This window comes from Phocoena sinus, chromosome 3 (assembly GCF_008692025.1).
Source record: "Phocoena sinus isolate mPhoSin1 chromosome 3, mPhoSin1.pri, whole genome shotgun sequence".
Taxonomy (NCBI): domain Eukaryota; kingdom Metazoa; phylum Chordata; class Mammalia; order Artiodactyla; family Phocoenidae; genus Phocoena; species Phocoena sinus.
Window position 1 is genome coordinate 1,915,661 of NC_045765.1, and position 15,400 is coordinate 1,931,060.

The following is a 15,400-nucleotide window of genomic DNA, read 5'->3' on the forward strand; positions in this document are numbered from 1 at the left end:
AAGTTAAGGGTTCACTGTCTTTAAAAAAAAAAAAGCTATGGTCCTTCCAGAATGTCTATACATACAGACACACAGACGTACACGCAGGTACACGAGCCTAGATTCCCACTCTGACCTGTCGGGGCCCCAGGGCGTCCATGTTTCTAATGAGCTCCACTTTATAATGCCTTCCCCTCACTGGCAGCTGGGAGGCTCACCCTCTGAGCCCCCTTCCCTTCCACACCTCCCTGTGTCTGCTTCTGCCCAGCTTGGCTCCATGGGCCTTGTGGTCTGGCGAGAGCCCCCCTGAACTCCTTGGTGCCAGAAGGGAAGGCTAGAGATGGGCCCCCATCTACAGGTGAGGAAACTGAGGTCTGGAGAAAGAAGGGACTGACCTCTGTGTGGGTGCCCCGGCCAGGACAGAAGCTCAGGCCCCTAAACCCTCTGCTGCCTCCTAGCTCTTCCACGTGGGCCAGCCACTTCAGGCCACTTCTGAGACCTCTCCCAGCCTTGATGTCTTCATCTATGAAATGGGGTGACAACTCCTGAAGGGCTATAGTGAGGATAGGGTGACAAAACATAAGGCAGAGGTGGGCATGGGGGCAGGGGGGGTCATCAGGGGTCACCCAGGCATCCCTCAGTGTCTGGGGTGTGAACAGAAACACTGTGGGTGGAGTGTGGTCCCCCGCCTGGGGTCTCCTGCCTGCACAAGTGGTCTGTGGAAGAAAGCCACAGGTCCAAGACCCTGATTATCCGTGGGAGCGAGTGCACACCTGGGGTTCTGAGAAAATGGTCTGTCTGGGGCCGTGAGATCTGCCAGGCACAGCCGGGACGGCAGTCCTAAGCCCTGCTTTGCCACGGTCCAACCCTCGCTTGCCTGTGGAAAGAAGGGCCCCGTTCAGTTATTGCCCCAGTTTCCCGTGGCTGCCCCCTTGAACTGCAGGCCCCAGGTGGAGCCATCTCTGGGATGCTACCCCCACTTCTTCCACTTGTCAGGCCTGTGTCCATCCGGTGTGCCCCTGTCTTGAGTCCCAGCTGCCTTGCCCTAGACTCTGAGCCCCTGGAGGGCAAAGCCACTGGGGAGATCTTGCTCGGGTCCTATAAACATCAGTGGAAGGAACGAACAAAGGGTCCCGGCATCTTTCTTGTCCTGCTTCTTCCCCACATGCTGGGGTGAGCTGGGGCCTATGGGGGCAGCCTGCAAAGCACTTCCTGCCTTGTCTGGACTTGGGAGAGGCCAGGCACAGGGACTTGGGGAAGACCTGAGAGTGGCTGTGCTGAGATGGTGGAGAGTGGGGGCCTGCCCAGGTGGGCCACCCTCCTAGACTTTCAAAGGCACAGGAGGCCTCGGCCAGAAGGAATGCTGACAGCCGGCGCCCACCAAGTGCCCACCTGGAGTGGGAGTGGGCTCATCTGTTAAAGGAAGAAGCGGCATCTCCTCTCTGAAGCCTGAAGTCATTGCTCCAGTGTCCCTCTCCTCTCCCTCCCTCTGTCCACCCTTGTGCAAGGGCGGGCCCCCAGAGGAGGCTGGCACAAGCTGGCACCACCAAGGATGGTCGGGCCTAGACCAGGGGGACGCATGGGGTGGAGCCAGGCCTTGTCTGCTAGCGCGTGGAGGGGGTTATGTGTTGCAGGTGGCTAGGGTGAGTATTCAGTCCCGGGATGGGGTCTGGGCTAGAGCCCCCGGCCTCTGTCCACACCCAGCTCAGGGCGGGTCACCGAGAAAACAAGAACCCGTTCAGGAAGGTCCCCTGGAGGCCGCTCCTGCCACTGCATGGTCCCCGTGGCCTGCCTAGAAAGGGGCGGGGGCGTGATCGCAATGGAGGGGACCACCCCATCGCCCCACTTCCCCGCGCCCGCTGCTTCAGAACTGCGGGTTGGGCAGACCCCGGGCATCTGCGTTCCTGGCGTCATCGACATTAGACAACTTGGCCAGGACGTCCTCGGGGTCTTGCCGAGGCCCCACTTGCCCCGTCTGCGCCCCAAAGATCCCTGACTGGCGCCGGTAGCGATGTTCCCGACCCCCTTGTCCTGGCGGGGCCGACCCACTCTTCCAACCCAAAGCACCCCGCGCCCCACCCTTTGTGACCCCAGCTCTCCTCACTCCCCAATGGGTCAAAAAAAGAGGAACGAGCGCACGTTAGCTCGACGCTACCAGGCGGGGAGTCCTCCCCTCCCCTACCTAGCTGCGGGTCTCCGGGAGCGGCGAGGGGGACACCCCCCATGAAAGCAAGCGGGCGAGAGTAGGCAGGGGGCGCGCGGTCGAGCAGGGCCACAAACTGGGGAGAAGAGGGGGAAGGGTCGCGCACGTGGCCGGGGGGCGGGGCTAGCCACTTCCGCACCCCCACCGGGCCACGTGGGGAACGGACCCCTCCCCCATCTTGACCTGGGGCGCGCCCGGGCCAGGGTGGAAGCGTCCGAGGAAGGGGCGGGCCCCCGCCGGCCGCGCGCCCCAGCGTGGGGTGGGCGAGCCCGCGGGGAGGCGGGGCGCGCGCCGAGCAGGGAGGGGCGCGCCCTAGGGGGCGTAGCCCTCCGAGGAGGGAGGGGCGTGCCGGGACGGGGCGGGGCGCGCCCCGGAGGCGTGACCGTAGCGGGGACCGGGCGGAGCTTCCTGGTGTGAGGAGAAGGTGCTCGGGGAAGCGGACCAGGGGTGGCCGCAGGGGGAGAGGAGGGCCAGAGGGGGCTGGCTCCCCGGCCTGGCGCCCCGCGTGGGGAAGGAGCGCTCGGAGAAGGAGGGAAGGCGTACTCCGTTGCCAGAGTAGGCGCGCCAGGGGGCGGCTCCTTCGGCCTGGCCCCGCCCTCGGCGGCCGCGCGCAGCGGGCAGGGTGGTGGAGGGCACGCCAGGCGGGGGGCGTGGCCGTGCGCCCCGAGGGGGCGTCCTCCGGGCGGGGCGGGCCGCGGCCGCCCCCGCGGGCTCCGGTGCGTCAGGGCGCGTCAGGCGGGGCGGGGCAGGCCGAGCGCGGGCGGCGGCGGCGGCGGCGCGCGCCGGCCTCCTCCTCCTCCTCCTCCTCCTCCTCCGCCTCCCGCACTCGATCAGCCGCCGCCGGCCGGACGGGCGCCGCTCCCGCCGCCTCCGCTCCGCCCGCTCGGCCGCGCCGCCCGCCCCTGCCTGGCATGTCGGCAGCCGTGGCGTGCGTGGATTACTTCGCCGCCGACGTGCTCATGGCCATCTCCTCAGGCGCCGTGGTGCACCGCGGGCGACCGGGCCCCGAGGGCGCGGGCCCGGCCGCTGGCCTGGATGTGCGCGCGCCGCGCCGCGAGGCCGCCCCGCCCGGGCCCCCGGGGCCGCCGCCGCCGGCCCCCGCCGTCCCGGGCCCAGGCCCGGGCGCCGCCGCCGCCGCCGCACCCCACCTGCTGGCCGCCAGCATCCTGGCCGACCTGCGCGGCGGGCCCGGCGCCGCTCCGGGGGGCGCCTCGCCCGCCTCCTCTTCTTCGGCCGCCTCGTCCCCGTCCTCCGGCCGCGCCCCCGGCGCCGCGCCCGCCGCCGCCAAGAGCCACCGCTGTCCCTTCCCGGGCTGCGCCAAGGCGTACTACAAGTCCTCCCACCTCAAGTCGCACCTGCGGACGCACACAGGTGAGTCTGGCCGCGCGCCCGGCCCGCGCGAGGGCGGCCTCCCGCGCTCCCCCCACCCCCCCGCCGGGACCCCGAAACTGCGTGGCGCGTCGGGGGCGGGGAGGGGGGCGCGCCCGGGCCGCCGCCGCGCCGGCCGGGAGGGCGGGGCCTTGGTGGGTGGGGCGCGCGCGGGGGGCGTGGCGGCCACGCGGTCGGGCGGCGAGCGGATGGCGGGCGCCGAGGCAGCGGCAGCGGCTCGCGGGGCGCGCGTCGCGGCGGGGTCCGCGGGCGGGATCGGGGCTCCCGGGCAGTCTCCTTCGCTCTCGGCCTCGTTTCTCTTTTATTTTCCGTTGGTTTCGGATCTAGTTGGTGGGCATCGTGGTCGAAGCGTCCAATTCTGAGGTTCTCGTTCTCTCTCCTGCCTTGGTTTCCTTCTCTGTAGAAAGGCAGGAGGAACCGCGCGCTGCCTCCGAGGTGGCCGCGAGGATTCACCCCAGAGAGCGGCGGAGCGCCTGGTGCAGAGCCAGGTTGGGGGGTGCCCGACACGTTTTCTTTTCCTTTATATGTATTTTAATAACGCGGAAGGCAGGGCTGGGAGTGCGGGTTAGGGCTTGAGTCTGGGGAGGAGGGGGACCCCTGAGGGTGTCACGTCCTCAGTGCGTTTCGCAGCTTCCTGGGTCCCCCCCACGCCCCCGCCTGCAGCGGGAGCCGGGAAGGCTTGGGGGCGGGGGTGGGTTCCTCGCGACACTGTCACGTCTCACAGCGCAGCCGGGGGTGAGGAAGGGACGCTAGGGAGCCGGAGGTAGGGGGGCTCTGGCCACCCTTTCACTCTGTCACCCCCTCCTTTTCCTCCTGTGGGTCCCCTCAGTCCTCCCCACGGAGTCCCACCCTCAACCCTGAGGATCTTCTCTTGGGCTGGGGGTCTGGGGATGGTGGGCCTTGGTCACCAGCCTGAGTTTGAACATTGGAGGTGTTCCTTCTGTTGGAAAGGGCAGGGGAGCTGGGTGGGCGTGCACTTGGACTTGGTGGTTCTGTCCGTTTCTAGCACATTACGTACCCCCTCCGGGCTGCCTTCTCCTGAGGGCCGTTATGGGGGTCACGTCGGGCAGTAGGGTGCATCACCTTGGCTCAGTGGACACGCTCCCACTGTAGGAACACGTGGAGCGGGTGCATGGAGGCGGGGTTGGACCTAGCGTTGTGGCAGAGACACGGACGGTGTGACCCCTGCGAGTGGCTCAGACCCCCTAGTGCTCTAGTTTGGTTTGTTTTTTTCCACATTCTGTTTGAGTCTCTGGGTCTGGTGAAGGGGGTGGCCACCCCCCTTCCCACTGTGGCTCTGTAGGGACACTTCCCCAGGGTATTCTGGGATCCTTGAGAACCTCCGTGGGCCCCCAGGCAGTACTGGCCGCCCCCCTAAGCCTTTGGGGGAGAAAGGACTCCTTGTCGAGGGCCTGGATGTCAGTATTGCCATTCTGGTTTTAAAGAGAAAGCGAGGCCCAGGGGACTGAGTTGGGGTGTCCCAGTGATGGGTGGGGAAGGGCAGGGTGCCATGCTCCCATGCCTTGCCCCCTGGATAATAATGGTGCTGGGCCCTGGGGTGGGGGGTGCTGCTCCTGAGAGTGAAAGTCGTGTACCTAGGCACCTTTGGTGCCGGTTCTGGAGGGTTTGGGGCATCTTCGTGCTCAGTGATTGCTAATTCAGCATCTGTCTAGTGCTCAGGACCACCAGACCCTACCCAGGGTTTGTGTCAAGGCCTTTGGGTTTTTCCAGCCCCCAGGGGAGGGGGCAGCTGTTTTTATGCCTGTTTTGGGGTGGGGAAGCCATGCTTGTCTGGACCTCTTGTTGCCCACTGCTGGGGGCAGGCCTGGGGAGTGATCTGATGAGGAGCTTTAATTAGATGATGGCTGTCTGCTGCGCCGTTGTCCCCCGAGGGCCTTTGGGAGGGAGTCCCGTTCCACTCGCCTGTGCCTGATGGCGGCTCTCCTCTCTGTAGAGTAAAGAGAGCTCCCATCCTGGCCTGGCCCCATTTTACAGATGAGCAAGCAGGCCCAGCAGGAGCCCGGCGAGTTGAGTGTGGTGTCTCATCATCCCTGCTCCATTTGGCACAGAGGTTTGGGGTGGGGAGACCAGGAGGGGCGATGGGGTCTTTCACAGGGCCACCCAGCTGTGGGGGAGCGGGGATGGCTGTCCTCCGGTCCCCTGTGTCTGGCCCGCAGCCCCTGGCCCAGAAGGAGCTCTCCTGCCTCCAGTGTGGGGCACGGAAGGACTGGGAAGCTGCAGGAGATGTTGACGCGGTTGCCGTGGATACCGAGAGGGAGAGGGAGGGAGGTGGGGCGGGGGCGGAGAGGCTGGCAATCTACTCCTCTCTCTCCCAACCTCCCTCGTCTTCGGACTGCTCCCCTGCCCCAGTGCCCCCAGTGTCCAGCACCTTCTGGTGGGCTCAGGCCCCCTCCCCGCAAGGAGCTGAGATCTGGAAGTGGGGCTGTTAGTCTAGGGTCTCCCCTTCGGCCCTGCTGACTTCGGGGCCGGCTCATTGTCTGTGTGGGGCGTCCTGGCTACTGTAGGGTGTTGAGCAGCCTCCCTGGCCCCCACCTGGGGCACCCCCCGTTGTGACAGTGACATATGTTCTCAGACATCATCCAGTGTCCCCTGGGCGTTGCTGCAATACTTCCAGCTGAGACCCCCGTAAAACCCTGTCTGCTTGAGCCAGAGCAAGAGTAGCTGAGCCTTTACAGTGTGTGAGAGGCACTGTGGGGACAACCCAGTCCCCGTCCCCCGGGACTCCTGGAACACTGGGGGGACAGTGACAGCAGCGGTGATGGAGGAAAAGGCTTCCTGTAGGAAGAGGCCTCTGAGCGACACCGTGGGGTCAGATGTAGCAGGGAAGGGTGTGTCCCAGGAGAGGGGCCGGCACCCTGGCTGCAGGGGGTGGGGGCAGGGAACCCGGGGCGTGAATTTGGAGGGCTGCGGCTGTGGTGGGTGGGAGGTGGGGAGGGGGCAGAGTAGGTAAGTGTGCCCTTTAATCCCAAGGGCAGGTGGGGGGGGGGGGCGGGCAGGCCCGGCTTTGCAGAGGAAAATCCGTTTATGGGGAAGGGATTAGGATCCGGCAGAGGGATGGAGGAGGGGGGCCGCTGTGTTGGAGGGAGAGCAGTGGGCCACCGCACGAATTGGGTGGGAGGGACAAGGCCCAGGACTTGGGGGACAAGAGGCGGCTAGGGCAACCCCTGTTTGCCGAGCGGCCTAAGGGTGGTGGTGGTGGTGGTATTCTTTGCTGAACAGGCCCCCAGGAGGAGAGGCAGACAGGGAAACTGAGGCCCAGAGGGGAAGTAGCCACCACACCCCCCAGGGCTGTCTGAGTCAGCAGAGCCCACCTCCACGCCTCGCAGAGCTGTGAGCGCCCCTAGCGTGCCAGGTGGGGCGCAGGAGACTGGTGGCTTATCTGGGGGGCCAGTGCCAGGGCGCGGGGTGGGGTGCGAGTGCCCAGGACTGCCCGCCCCCCAGCCCCCTCCTCCCGCAGCAGGGTGCAGCGAGCAGCTGGGACTGCTCACGGTGCCGGTGCCCCAGCTGGGGGGCGGGGGAGGGTGCCCCCAACCTTGCAAGGGGCGATAACCACCCCCCACCCAGGCTCCCTGATAAAGCTGGCCCAGATGGCCCGGGAGTTGGCACACGATACCAGCCTGAGGAGCTGGCCTCCCGGGGAGGGAGGGGGGCCACCCTCACCCAGTCCCATTTCCAGAACAGCGGGGCTCCGGAACACACATGCTCTGTGGGGCCTGAACACACAGGCACTGAGTGGGCCGTCACCCCCGATGCTGAAGATGCCAGCCCGGGTGGGGAAGCAAAGCGAGGGCAGCCTGGGTTCCCCAGGAGGGAGGAGAGGTGTGGGGTGGCAGGTGGCCCGCTTTTTATGTAAACGGGGGTAGTGGTGGCTCCTACCTGGGGGGTGAGGAGGTAAACCAGATGACGCACCAGCAAGCTAGCTGGTTAGCTGCTGCTGGAGCTGTAGCAACCTGAGTGCCATTCTCGGGGCTTGTAGACGTTTTCCACGCATGTGTTAAGCACCCACGGTGTGCCAGGCCTGTGCTGTCAGCTTTATGGTCAGGTGGGGGGCACATATCATTCCCAGGAGAGACTGAGCATAAGCATAAGAAAGCCGAGAACGGGGACAGTTGGGGGGGGTACCCCAGCGGGATAAGGAGCGTCTGCTCTGAAGGGTGACGTTAGCACAGAAAAGGGACGGAGTGATGGGGGAGAGGTTCCAGGCGGTGCGTGAGGAGCAGCCACCGGGGCTGCAGAGAAGCGAGGCCACAGTAGAGACTTCAGCTTCGACTCTGAGCCAGGGAGCAGAGCACAGGCTGGGCGGCCCAGGCACCCGCCGATGGGCTGCCGCCTCACTCCTGGCCTGAGCTTGGGGCTGGAGCCACGAAGAGCCGGGGGCGGGGGGACGGTGGGGGGGGTGGTTGGACATATTTTGAAAGGGGCTCTGATGGGATTTGCTGCCAGGTACCACGTGGGGAGGTTAGGGCCTGCAAGACCCCTGCCTACGGTTTTTGGTGGCAACCGCAGAGCAATTGAAATGGAAAACCTACAGGAGGGGCGGGGACAGGGAGAGAGATGGGGGTGGCTAACGTCTAGGGAGTATTTAAGATCGCAGAGCACATGAACTTCGCACGGGTTGGTCTTTGTTAAAGCCATCAGGATGGCCAGCCGCACGGGGACCCTGTGCTCTGACCCCCGGACCTCACCATCAATTTTCAATCCTTTTGGCTGTATGTCCGTACTGTCCTTCGCGGCCTGCTCAGGCCTATCTCCTTTGGGAAGCCCCCTGCCCCCGCACCTGCTGCAGTCCCAGCCTTCTCCAGCTCTCCTGGGATGCTACCTTACCTGGGCCCCTCCCCCGGTGCAGTCCACCTGGTAGGTGGGCATTTGCGCAACGGTTGGCTGTGGGCCACACACCCTCTTCTTAGGTTAGTGATGACCTCAGGAGGTCACAGTGAAGGTCAGCTGTCAGACCCTTGGCCCCCAGCCCCAGCCCGGGGAGGTGGGGCACTGTCCCCCGCGAAGGCCGAGCACACTGAGCCAGGACCTCCTTTCCGGCCGTCCTGAGCTCACCCCTAGTCCCAGCCCAAGTCAGAGGGTCAAGTCCACCGCAGCCCCGCCCACTGCATCCCCCTCCGGCACCCAGGTGGACTCAGCAGACAGGCAGCTGCACCCGGCATGCCGGCTCTGAGCCTCTGAATGTTACCGCCCTTCCCGGCCAGAGGACTGAGAGGGTGGCAGGCCCTGGCATCCTGCAGGCATCCGCCCGACGTTGTGGGGAGGGAAGCCTGCGAGCCCCAGGCCGCGCCACCCACGTGTGCACGTGCGCTGCGCTACCCAGCAACCCGGCGTGGGGCGGGGTTGGCAGGCGGCCAGCCGGCGAGGCGACCCCCGGCCCCGGCGGGAGCGGGACCACGTGAGCGGGGCCGGCTGGGGCTGCGGATGTCCCTGCCGCCGCCGAGCTACGTGCGGCAGCTGTGTTCCCGGCGGCTGCAGGCGTCCGGCCCCTGCGGGCACTGGCACCGCTCTTGCAACCTGCTGGTGGCAAAGTAGAGCTGCGGGACGGAGAGAGGGGAGGGCAGGGCGGGAGGCGGGCCCCGCTGCCCTAAATGGGGAAGTGAGCCAACTGTGGGGCGCACCCGTGGCGGGCTGGCCCCCCTCTCCCCCCCTTCTCCCCAGCCTGCGTCCTGCAAGATGGCGACAGGGCCGCATGCCCCTCGGAGGGGCGTCGCTCCCCCAGGCCCCCGTTTGCTTGGAAGCCAGCAGCCCCGCCCGCAGACTTAGGCCCTCGGGACCTGTCGGTTCCAAGTGGGGTGGGGTGGGGTGTACCTTCTGGGGCTGTTTTGAGCCCCGTGATTCTATGGAGGATGTCCCCGCCGGGGCCCCTCCCCAACGGCTGCGGACTCTGCCTGCTGGATTGTTGCAGGGGAAGCATGGGGTGTGTGTGGGGGGGGCAGGCCCAGGGATTTGGGGCCACCTGTGGTCTTGGACAGTTGCTCTCCCCCCAGCACCATGACTGTGGCCTGTGACCCCTGGGGGAGGTGGCACCAGCGCGTCTGGGTCCCCAGCCTCCAGGGGCGTGCCCTCCCCCAGCCGTGAGTATAACCGACAGGTATCCCACAAGAAACTTTCTGGGGGAGGCTGCTGGGCTTTGACCCCCCCCCCCCCCCCCCCCGCTTTTCTGCCTCGCTGGTGGTGTCCGAGTGCGACCAGGAGGAAGGGGTGGGGGAGGGGAGGTTTTAGTCCCGATCTCTCCTGGGCAGGCCCTCTGAAGTCCACTGGTGCCCCTCAGTGGTTCGCGATCCCTTCCCCCTCCCAGCCCTCTCCCCAGGGCGGGCCTTGAGCTTCCAGAGCAGAGATGTCACTGGGTCACCCTGAGAATGCAGGTTCCCTCCACCCCACGGCTGCGGGTCTGTCCCATGGCCCCCACCTCCGGCTCCTGGTCAGCTGTGCACGCCCCCACTAGGGTGCTGCTTTTCAGGTGCTTCTCTGATCCTCGGCTGAGGACACCCTTCAGTCTGTCTCCCTCAGCACCTCCCCCACCGGTGGGCGTGTTTCCTGAGGCAGGGTCAGCCTGGGTCACCGCAGTCCCCAGTGCTCCGTGTGGGCCTCCCAGTGTGTAACCTACCCTGACCCCACTGTGGCTCCCCCTCCTGCCCCCCAGCTGGCCTCCCCCTCTTCCTCTGCTGGGTTCCGTCCAGTGCCACGAGGGGCGACCCTGCCCACGTGTCCACACTCTATCCACCCCCAACACACCCTGCAAACCCCCTGAGCATTGGGCAACACAACGCTTGGGGATTCCAGGGTCCCAGGTACCCGCCGCTGGGTCCAGAAGGGTGCAAACTCTTGGGTGCTTCACGGCCCCCGGGCCTGGGGCGTGGCGGGGGTCCCCCTGGGTCGGCTGGGGACACGCTGACAACACAGACGATGTGTTGATGAGGGGGTTGGGCGACCCCCCCGGGTTGATGAGGGGGGTCGGGCGACCCTGTTCCGGGGCGGAGACCCCCCCAAGGGTTAGGCGGGTGGGGACTGGCAGGCGGGGAAGGCCGTGGCCCGCAGGGGGCAGGATGGGCGAGGCCGGCCTGGCGGTGGGAGGGGTCTGCGGAGGAAGTTGCCGGTGGCGGCCCGCCCCTCCCCTCGCCTTTGCTCCGCTGGGGCGGGCGAGTCCTGGGCTGCCTCGGGTTCCGCCCCTCCCCCCCCCCCCTGCGCACACCCAGGGGCTGTCCCCGTCTCGCCTTGCGTCTCGCCTTGCGTCCCTCCGCACCCTGCGAGTGCGGCCCCGGGGTTGGCCGGGGTTGGGGGTCCCTTCACATGTCCCTCTGCTCTTAGAGGGGCCACGAGCGTCAGCAGTGGCGTAAGGCTGCCTCCTGAGGCTGCCCAGACAGTGCCCCCCACGGGGTGGTCATTTCCAAAAGGAAGGGGCTTGACTGGGATCGCGAGCACCTGGGAGCCCCCGAATGCCCCCACAGGAAGGGCAGAAGGGAGTTTCGCGGGAGTGGGGACGGCAGGACCCGTTTGCATAAGAAGCCTCTCCGAAAACTCGACGTGCGTTCGGAGCGGACACGTGTGTGCCAAGTACACATGACACCGAGGTGGCGCCTTCCTGGGGGTGGGGGCGCGCGGGCGCGCGGTCCTGGGAGAACGCGGTCTCTGTAGATTCTCTTTTCGACCCATGGCAGCTGCTCCCAGTCTGATTACCATTAGTCGTAGGAAATAGAGGGGAGAGTATTCACAGGGTTCGCGAAATGAGTTGGGGCCGTTTTCTTTAAACATCTACACGTTTTAAATTCACGTCCAGAATTCAGCCTCTAGAACGAGGTGGGGAGGGATGAGGCAGATGACGAGGACCCTTGGGGATCTGATGGGACTTCCTCCCCCGACATTGACCGCTGTCTGTCTGTCCTCCGCGCAGGTGAGCGCCCCTTCGCTTGCGACTGGCCGGGCTGCGACAAGAAGTTCGCGCGCTCCGACGAGCTGGCCCGCCACCATCGGACGCACACGGGCGAGAAGCGCTTCCCCTGCCCGCTCTGCTCCAAGCGCTTCACCCGCAGCGACCACCTGACCAAGCACGCACGCCGCCACCCCGGCTTCCGCCCGGAACTGCTCCGGCGTCCGGGCGCCCGCAGCACCTCGCCCAGCGACTCGCTGCCCTGCAGCCTGGCGGGCAGCCCTGCGCCCAGCCCGGTACCCAGCCCGGCTCCCGCCGGCCTGTAGAGCCCCAGTCCAGCCGCCCTGAGCGCGCCCCCGCTGGGCCTGGGCATGGAGTACCAGCAACACGCCTGCTGTCCCGGCCCGGGGCGGGGAACGGACTGACCGCCAGCCCGGCCCCTTCCAGTGTCCCCCTGAGGGCCCCCCAAGATGCCCTTGCCCCCTCGAGAAAACAAGGAGGGGTCTGAGACTGGACCGGGGTCATCCGGGCCTTGGAGTTTGCTCTCGGGAGGGGTAGTGGCCCCGTGTCTGTATATAGCCATGATCGTTAACTCTCTTCCCAGCTGTTAAACAGGGACCCCAGGTGGGTGGCCAGGAGGCGTCCCCCTTCCCCCTTCGCCACCTCCCTGCTTTGAGGGACGTGTGGGCCTTGGGGGGAGGTGGCCCAGGAAAGGCACCCCCTAACCGGTGTTCACACTTGGTCCCCAGGCCCCTCTGTCCAGGTTGGGATGAAGTATGCAAAGAGCCATAGGTGAACCAGGGGTTACCGCGGGCTGCCTCGTGTCCCCCCATCCCCCGCCCCGGGAGCCCCTCACCCCACCGAAAGCCATTGGAGACGTTCAGGGAAACGGGGGTGTGGCCCGGCCGCCCCCATTCGGGTACTCAATCTCAGGTGTCCACAGGTTCTACCCCACTGCTCACGGGAGGGGCCCCTCAGCTCCCCAGCCTCGAGGGCTGGGTGGGTGGGGACAGGGGAGGTCGTAGGGTTTCCATAGGGGTACTGGTTTTGCTTCTGAGACTTGGGGTAGGGAGGGAGAGAAAGGGGGGTTCTTCCAAAGAGCAATTTGACTCACGGTGGGGGCGGGGTGCGGGGCGCGAATATCACCGGATGGGAGTTACTGCAGGCTTATTTATTTTCCTCTGTCTGCTGGCTTGGGGGGCTGCCCTGTCCCTCTGGGTGGGTGTGCGAATGTGTCAGTGAGAGAGACTGGGGGGAAGCTGGCCCCCAGTTTGGATGGCTGGCTCCCCTCTCCTGAAGGGGAAGAGTCCCCGACTTTGGCCTTGTGCAGCATCACGTGACAATCAATCCCTCCTGTTTGGGACCAGGCCAGCCTTTGGGCGAAATGCACCCCTTCCCCGCCCTGCGGATGGGGGTGAGGAGGCCCCGGGCCCTTGCTCCATCCTGCCCCGGGCATGGCCACTGGACCAGCGGTTGAGGTCCCACCCACGCGGGCGGGCGGGCGGGAAGTGGGAGGGCTGACCCCCGAACCCCCTGGGATAGCTCGATTTTTTTGGACCGGGTAGAATATTTTTTCAGGCGCCAATCTCTTCCTTGATCTGGGCCCTGGTGGGTGGTCTGTTGTCCTCAGGCTTTGTGGGTGTGGGGGGGGGAGGGCCTGCGTGGTCTGAACTTAAGATGAGGAAGGACAGATGTCACGTCCCCTCCTGGTGTCTTCCCACCGTGGCTGCGGTTGGATTTCATTTTGGACAGAGGGACTGAAGACCCCGGCCCTGGAATGGGAAGGGACCCAGGCTCCCTGTCCCATACCCTGAAAAGGCCTATCCCGCCTTTGGCTGCACGAGGTCTGTGGCACCCCTCTGTGTTCCAGAACCTTCCTGCCTCCCAGTTGGCGGCTGGGGCGTTTGGATGGCACTAGCGTGGACCGGAACGGCCCTGGCAGGATCCAGGGACAGGTGCCTGGGGTCCTGGGGCGGGCGGTGGGTCTGCGGAGGATCTTCCCGCGGTGGTGAGATGCCTTAGTCCAGGGGGCAGAGGGCGGGCCCGGGCCTTGTTTCCCTTTGTGTCTGTCTGGACGCCACCCTCATTGTCCCAGCCCTGGCCGGTGCATGTCCGCGGGGGTTGGACTGTGGTCTGAGGAACCAGGGAGCTGAGAACTTGTCCCTCTCTGCCCCCCCACCCGTGTCCAGGAGTCTGGAGGGACCGATGGTCATTGGGGTCTGGCTCCAGCCATTTTAGCTGTGGCCTCTCGAGGTGTGGGGAGGTAGGGTCCCAAGGGATTTGTGCTTTCGGGTGACCCCCCCCCTTGCCCTGCCTGGCCTCATCCTGGTATTTAATTAATTAAACATGTCTTTTTTAAACCCGATTTCCAGAGCCTTGTGGTTTTTCCCATCGCTGGTCCGAGACGGTGGGCCCTCTGAGTCCCTCTGTCCCCCTCGCCAATGGGGTCCCCAGCCTCCTCTTGGGGAAACTGAGGCAGTGGGCTAGTGAATTCGGGGACCCGGTGGCGGTCTTGGCAACGCCCCTCCAGCCCTAAGGTGCGGGGAGGGGGCTGCCCTCTGCGGCGCGTGGCGCGTGCTGCAGTCCAGCGGCACCCATGCCTCGCGCAGCTGCGCCCCCAGCCCGCCTTCCGGCTCCGTTACCCGGCAACCGAGGCGCGGTGACACGGCGCCCGGGGGCGTCCGCTGCCCGCCCCCTTCCGGAACCGGGGGCGGGGGGAGCCCGCGCTTCTCTAGACTCTAAAGGACTCGCGGGCTTGACAGGGCTCCTCCCCAGAGGTTCCCCTCGACCCCTGCCCGGCTCCTGTGCCCATCGTCTGGCCGCTCCTGTATCGTGTATGCCTGCTGTATGCCGGCTCCCAATTGAGAGGGCGAGGGGCCTCGGGAGCGTTGAGAAACTGGTGAGGGCTCTGAACCCCTTCTTAGGAAAAGTGTATCCCAGGTTCCAGCGGTCTCCAGAGCCCGGATGGCGTGTGGGGGACTGTGGTGGGGGGAGCGCGGACCCTCCCCACGGGTTTCCCCGCTTCCCGCCCCCGGGAAGGCGGCAGACCTGCCATCTGGTGGCCTGCCCTGGTACTGCACCACCGGCTCCGGCCCACCCCTCCCCAGGGTCCTGTGCTTGGGGCCGCCAAGGTCGCCCCAACCTGGGCACGGGGCCCTCGCCTTTACTCGAGGGTGGCCTCCCTCTGTCACTCCTCTTGCTCCCTTTCTCCTGGAATCTGGCCCGAAAGCCCGCAAATCTCGCTCCCTGGCCCCCTGGCCCCCTCCAGCTCTGGCAGGCTTCTCTGCTCCTTTGTGGCAGGGTTCCTGGAATGCTGGGTCCACGCGGGCAGCCCCCCCTTTAGTCTCTCTTGGTCGCACTCCCACGTGCCCCGGAAACAGCTCGAAGATGCTCCCTTTGCCTCCTGGACGCTTCATTGGCAGGTGGCCTCAGGACCCCTGGCCCTCCTCCCCAGGTGTGCTGAGGACACCCCCTGGTCCATGCCAGCTGGGCCTCACCCTCAACTCCAGGCCCGGAATATTCTTACCCCTGCCCCCAGTCTGCCTTGGTCGGCTTCCCTTCATCACTGCAGCTTCATCTTTCCAGGTGTACAGGCCAAAATCTTTGGGGTCACCCCTGACTCCCCTCTTTGTCTTACCACCCACATCCAGTCCACCCGGAAATCTCCCTAGAGCTCTACCTTCAAAACATATCCAGAATCCACCCACTTCTCCCCCCTCCTCGGCCTCCACCTGGTCCCACCTCATCATGGCCCACCTGGACCAGCATGGCCTCCCCTGTGGTCCTTGACTCCCACCCTCGCTCCTGACAGTCTGTCCACCCTGTAGTGGCCACAGGGCGCCAGTGAGCACCTGTACCAGGTCCAGTCCCTCCTCTGCCCATAGGCCTGCAAGGCTCCCACCTCCCTGTGGGTAAAAGCCCATGCTCTCCCCGTGGCCCAC

General features: G+C 66.1%; 1 protein-coding gene across 1 annotated transcript; it reads left to right on the forward strand.

Annotated features, from left to right (window-relative positions):
- Nucleotides 1-2,938: 2,938 nt before the first annotated feature.
- On the forward strand, nucleotides 2,939-13,824 carry KLF16 (Kruppel like factor 16). The gene is made up of 2 exons (XM_032626460.1): nucleotides 2,939-3,553; nucleotides 11,484-13,824. The coding sequence occupies exons 1-2, from the start codon at nucleotides 3,094-3,096 to the stop codon at nucleotides 11,783-11,785; spliced, it is 762 nt and encodes a 253-aa protein (XP_032482351.1). The 5' UTR covers nucleotides 2,939-3,093; the 3' UTR covers nucleotides 11,786-13,824.
- Nucleotides 13,825-15,400: the final 1,576 nt, after the last annotated feature.

Excerpts from the sequence above, each read along its gene's own strand:
- KLF16 (XM_032626460.1), top strand. The coding sequence starts at position 3,094 with ATGTCGGCAGCCGTGGCGTGCGTGGATTACTTCGCCGCCGACGTGCTC. Across the intron at positions 3,554-11,483 it reads GCACCTGCGGACGCACACAG|GTGAGCGCCCCTTCGCTTGC; the intron begins GTGAGTCTGGCC and ends TCCTCCGCGCAG.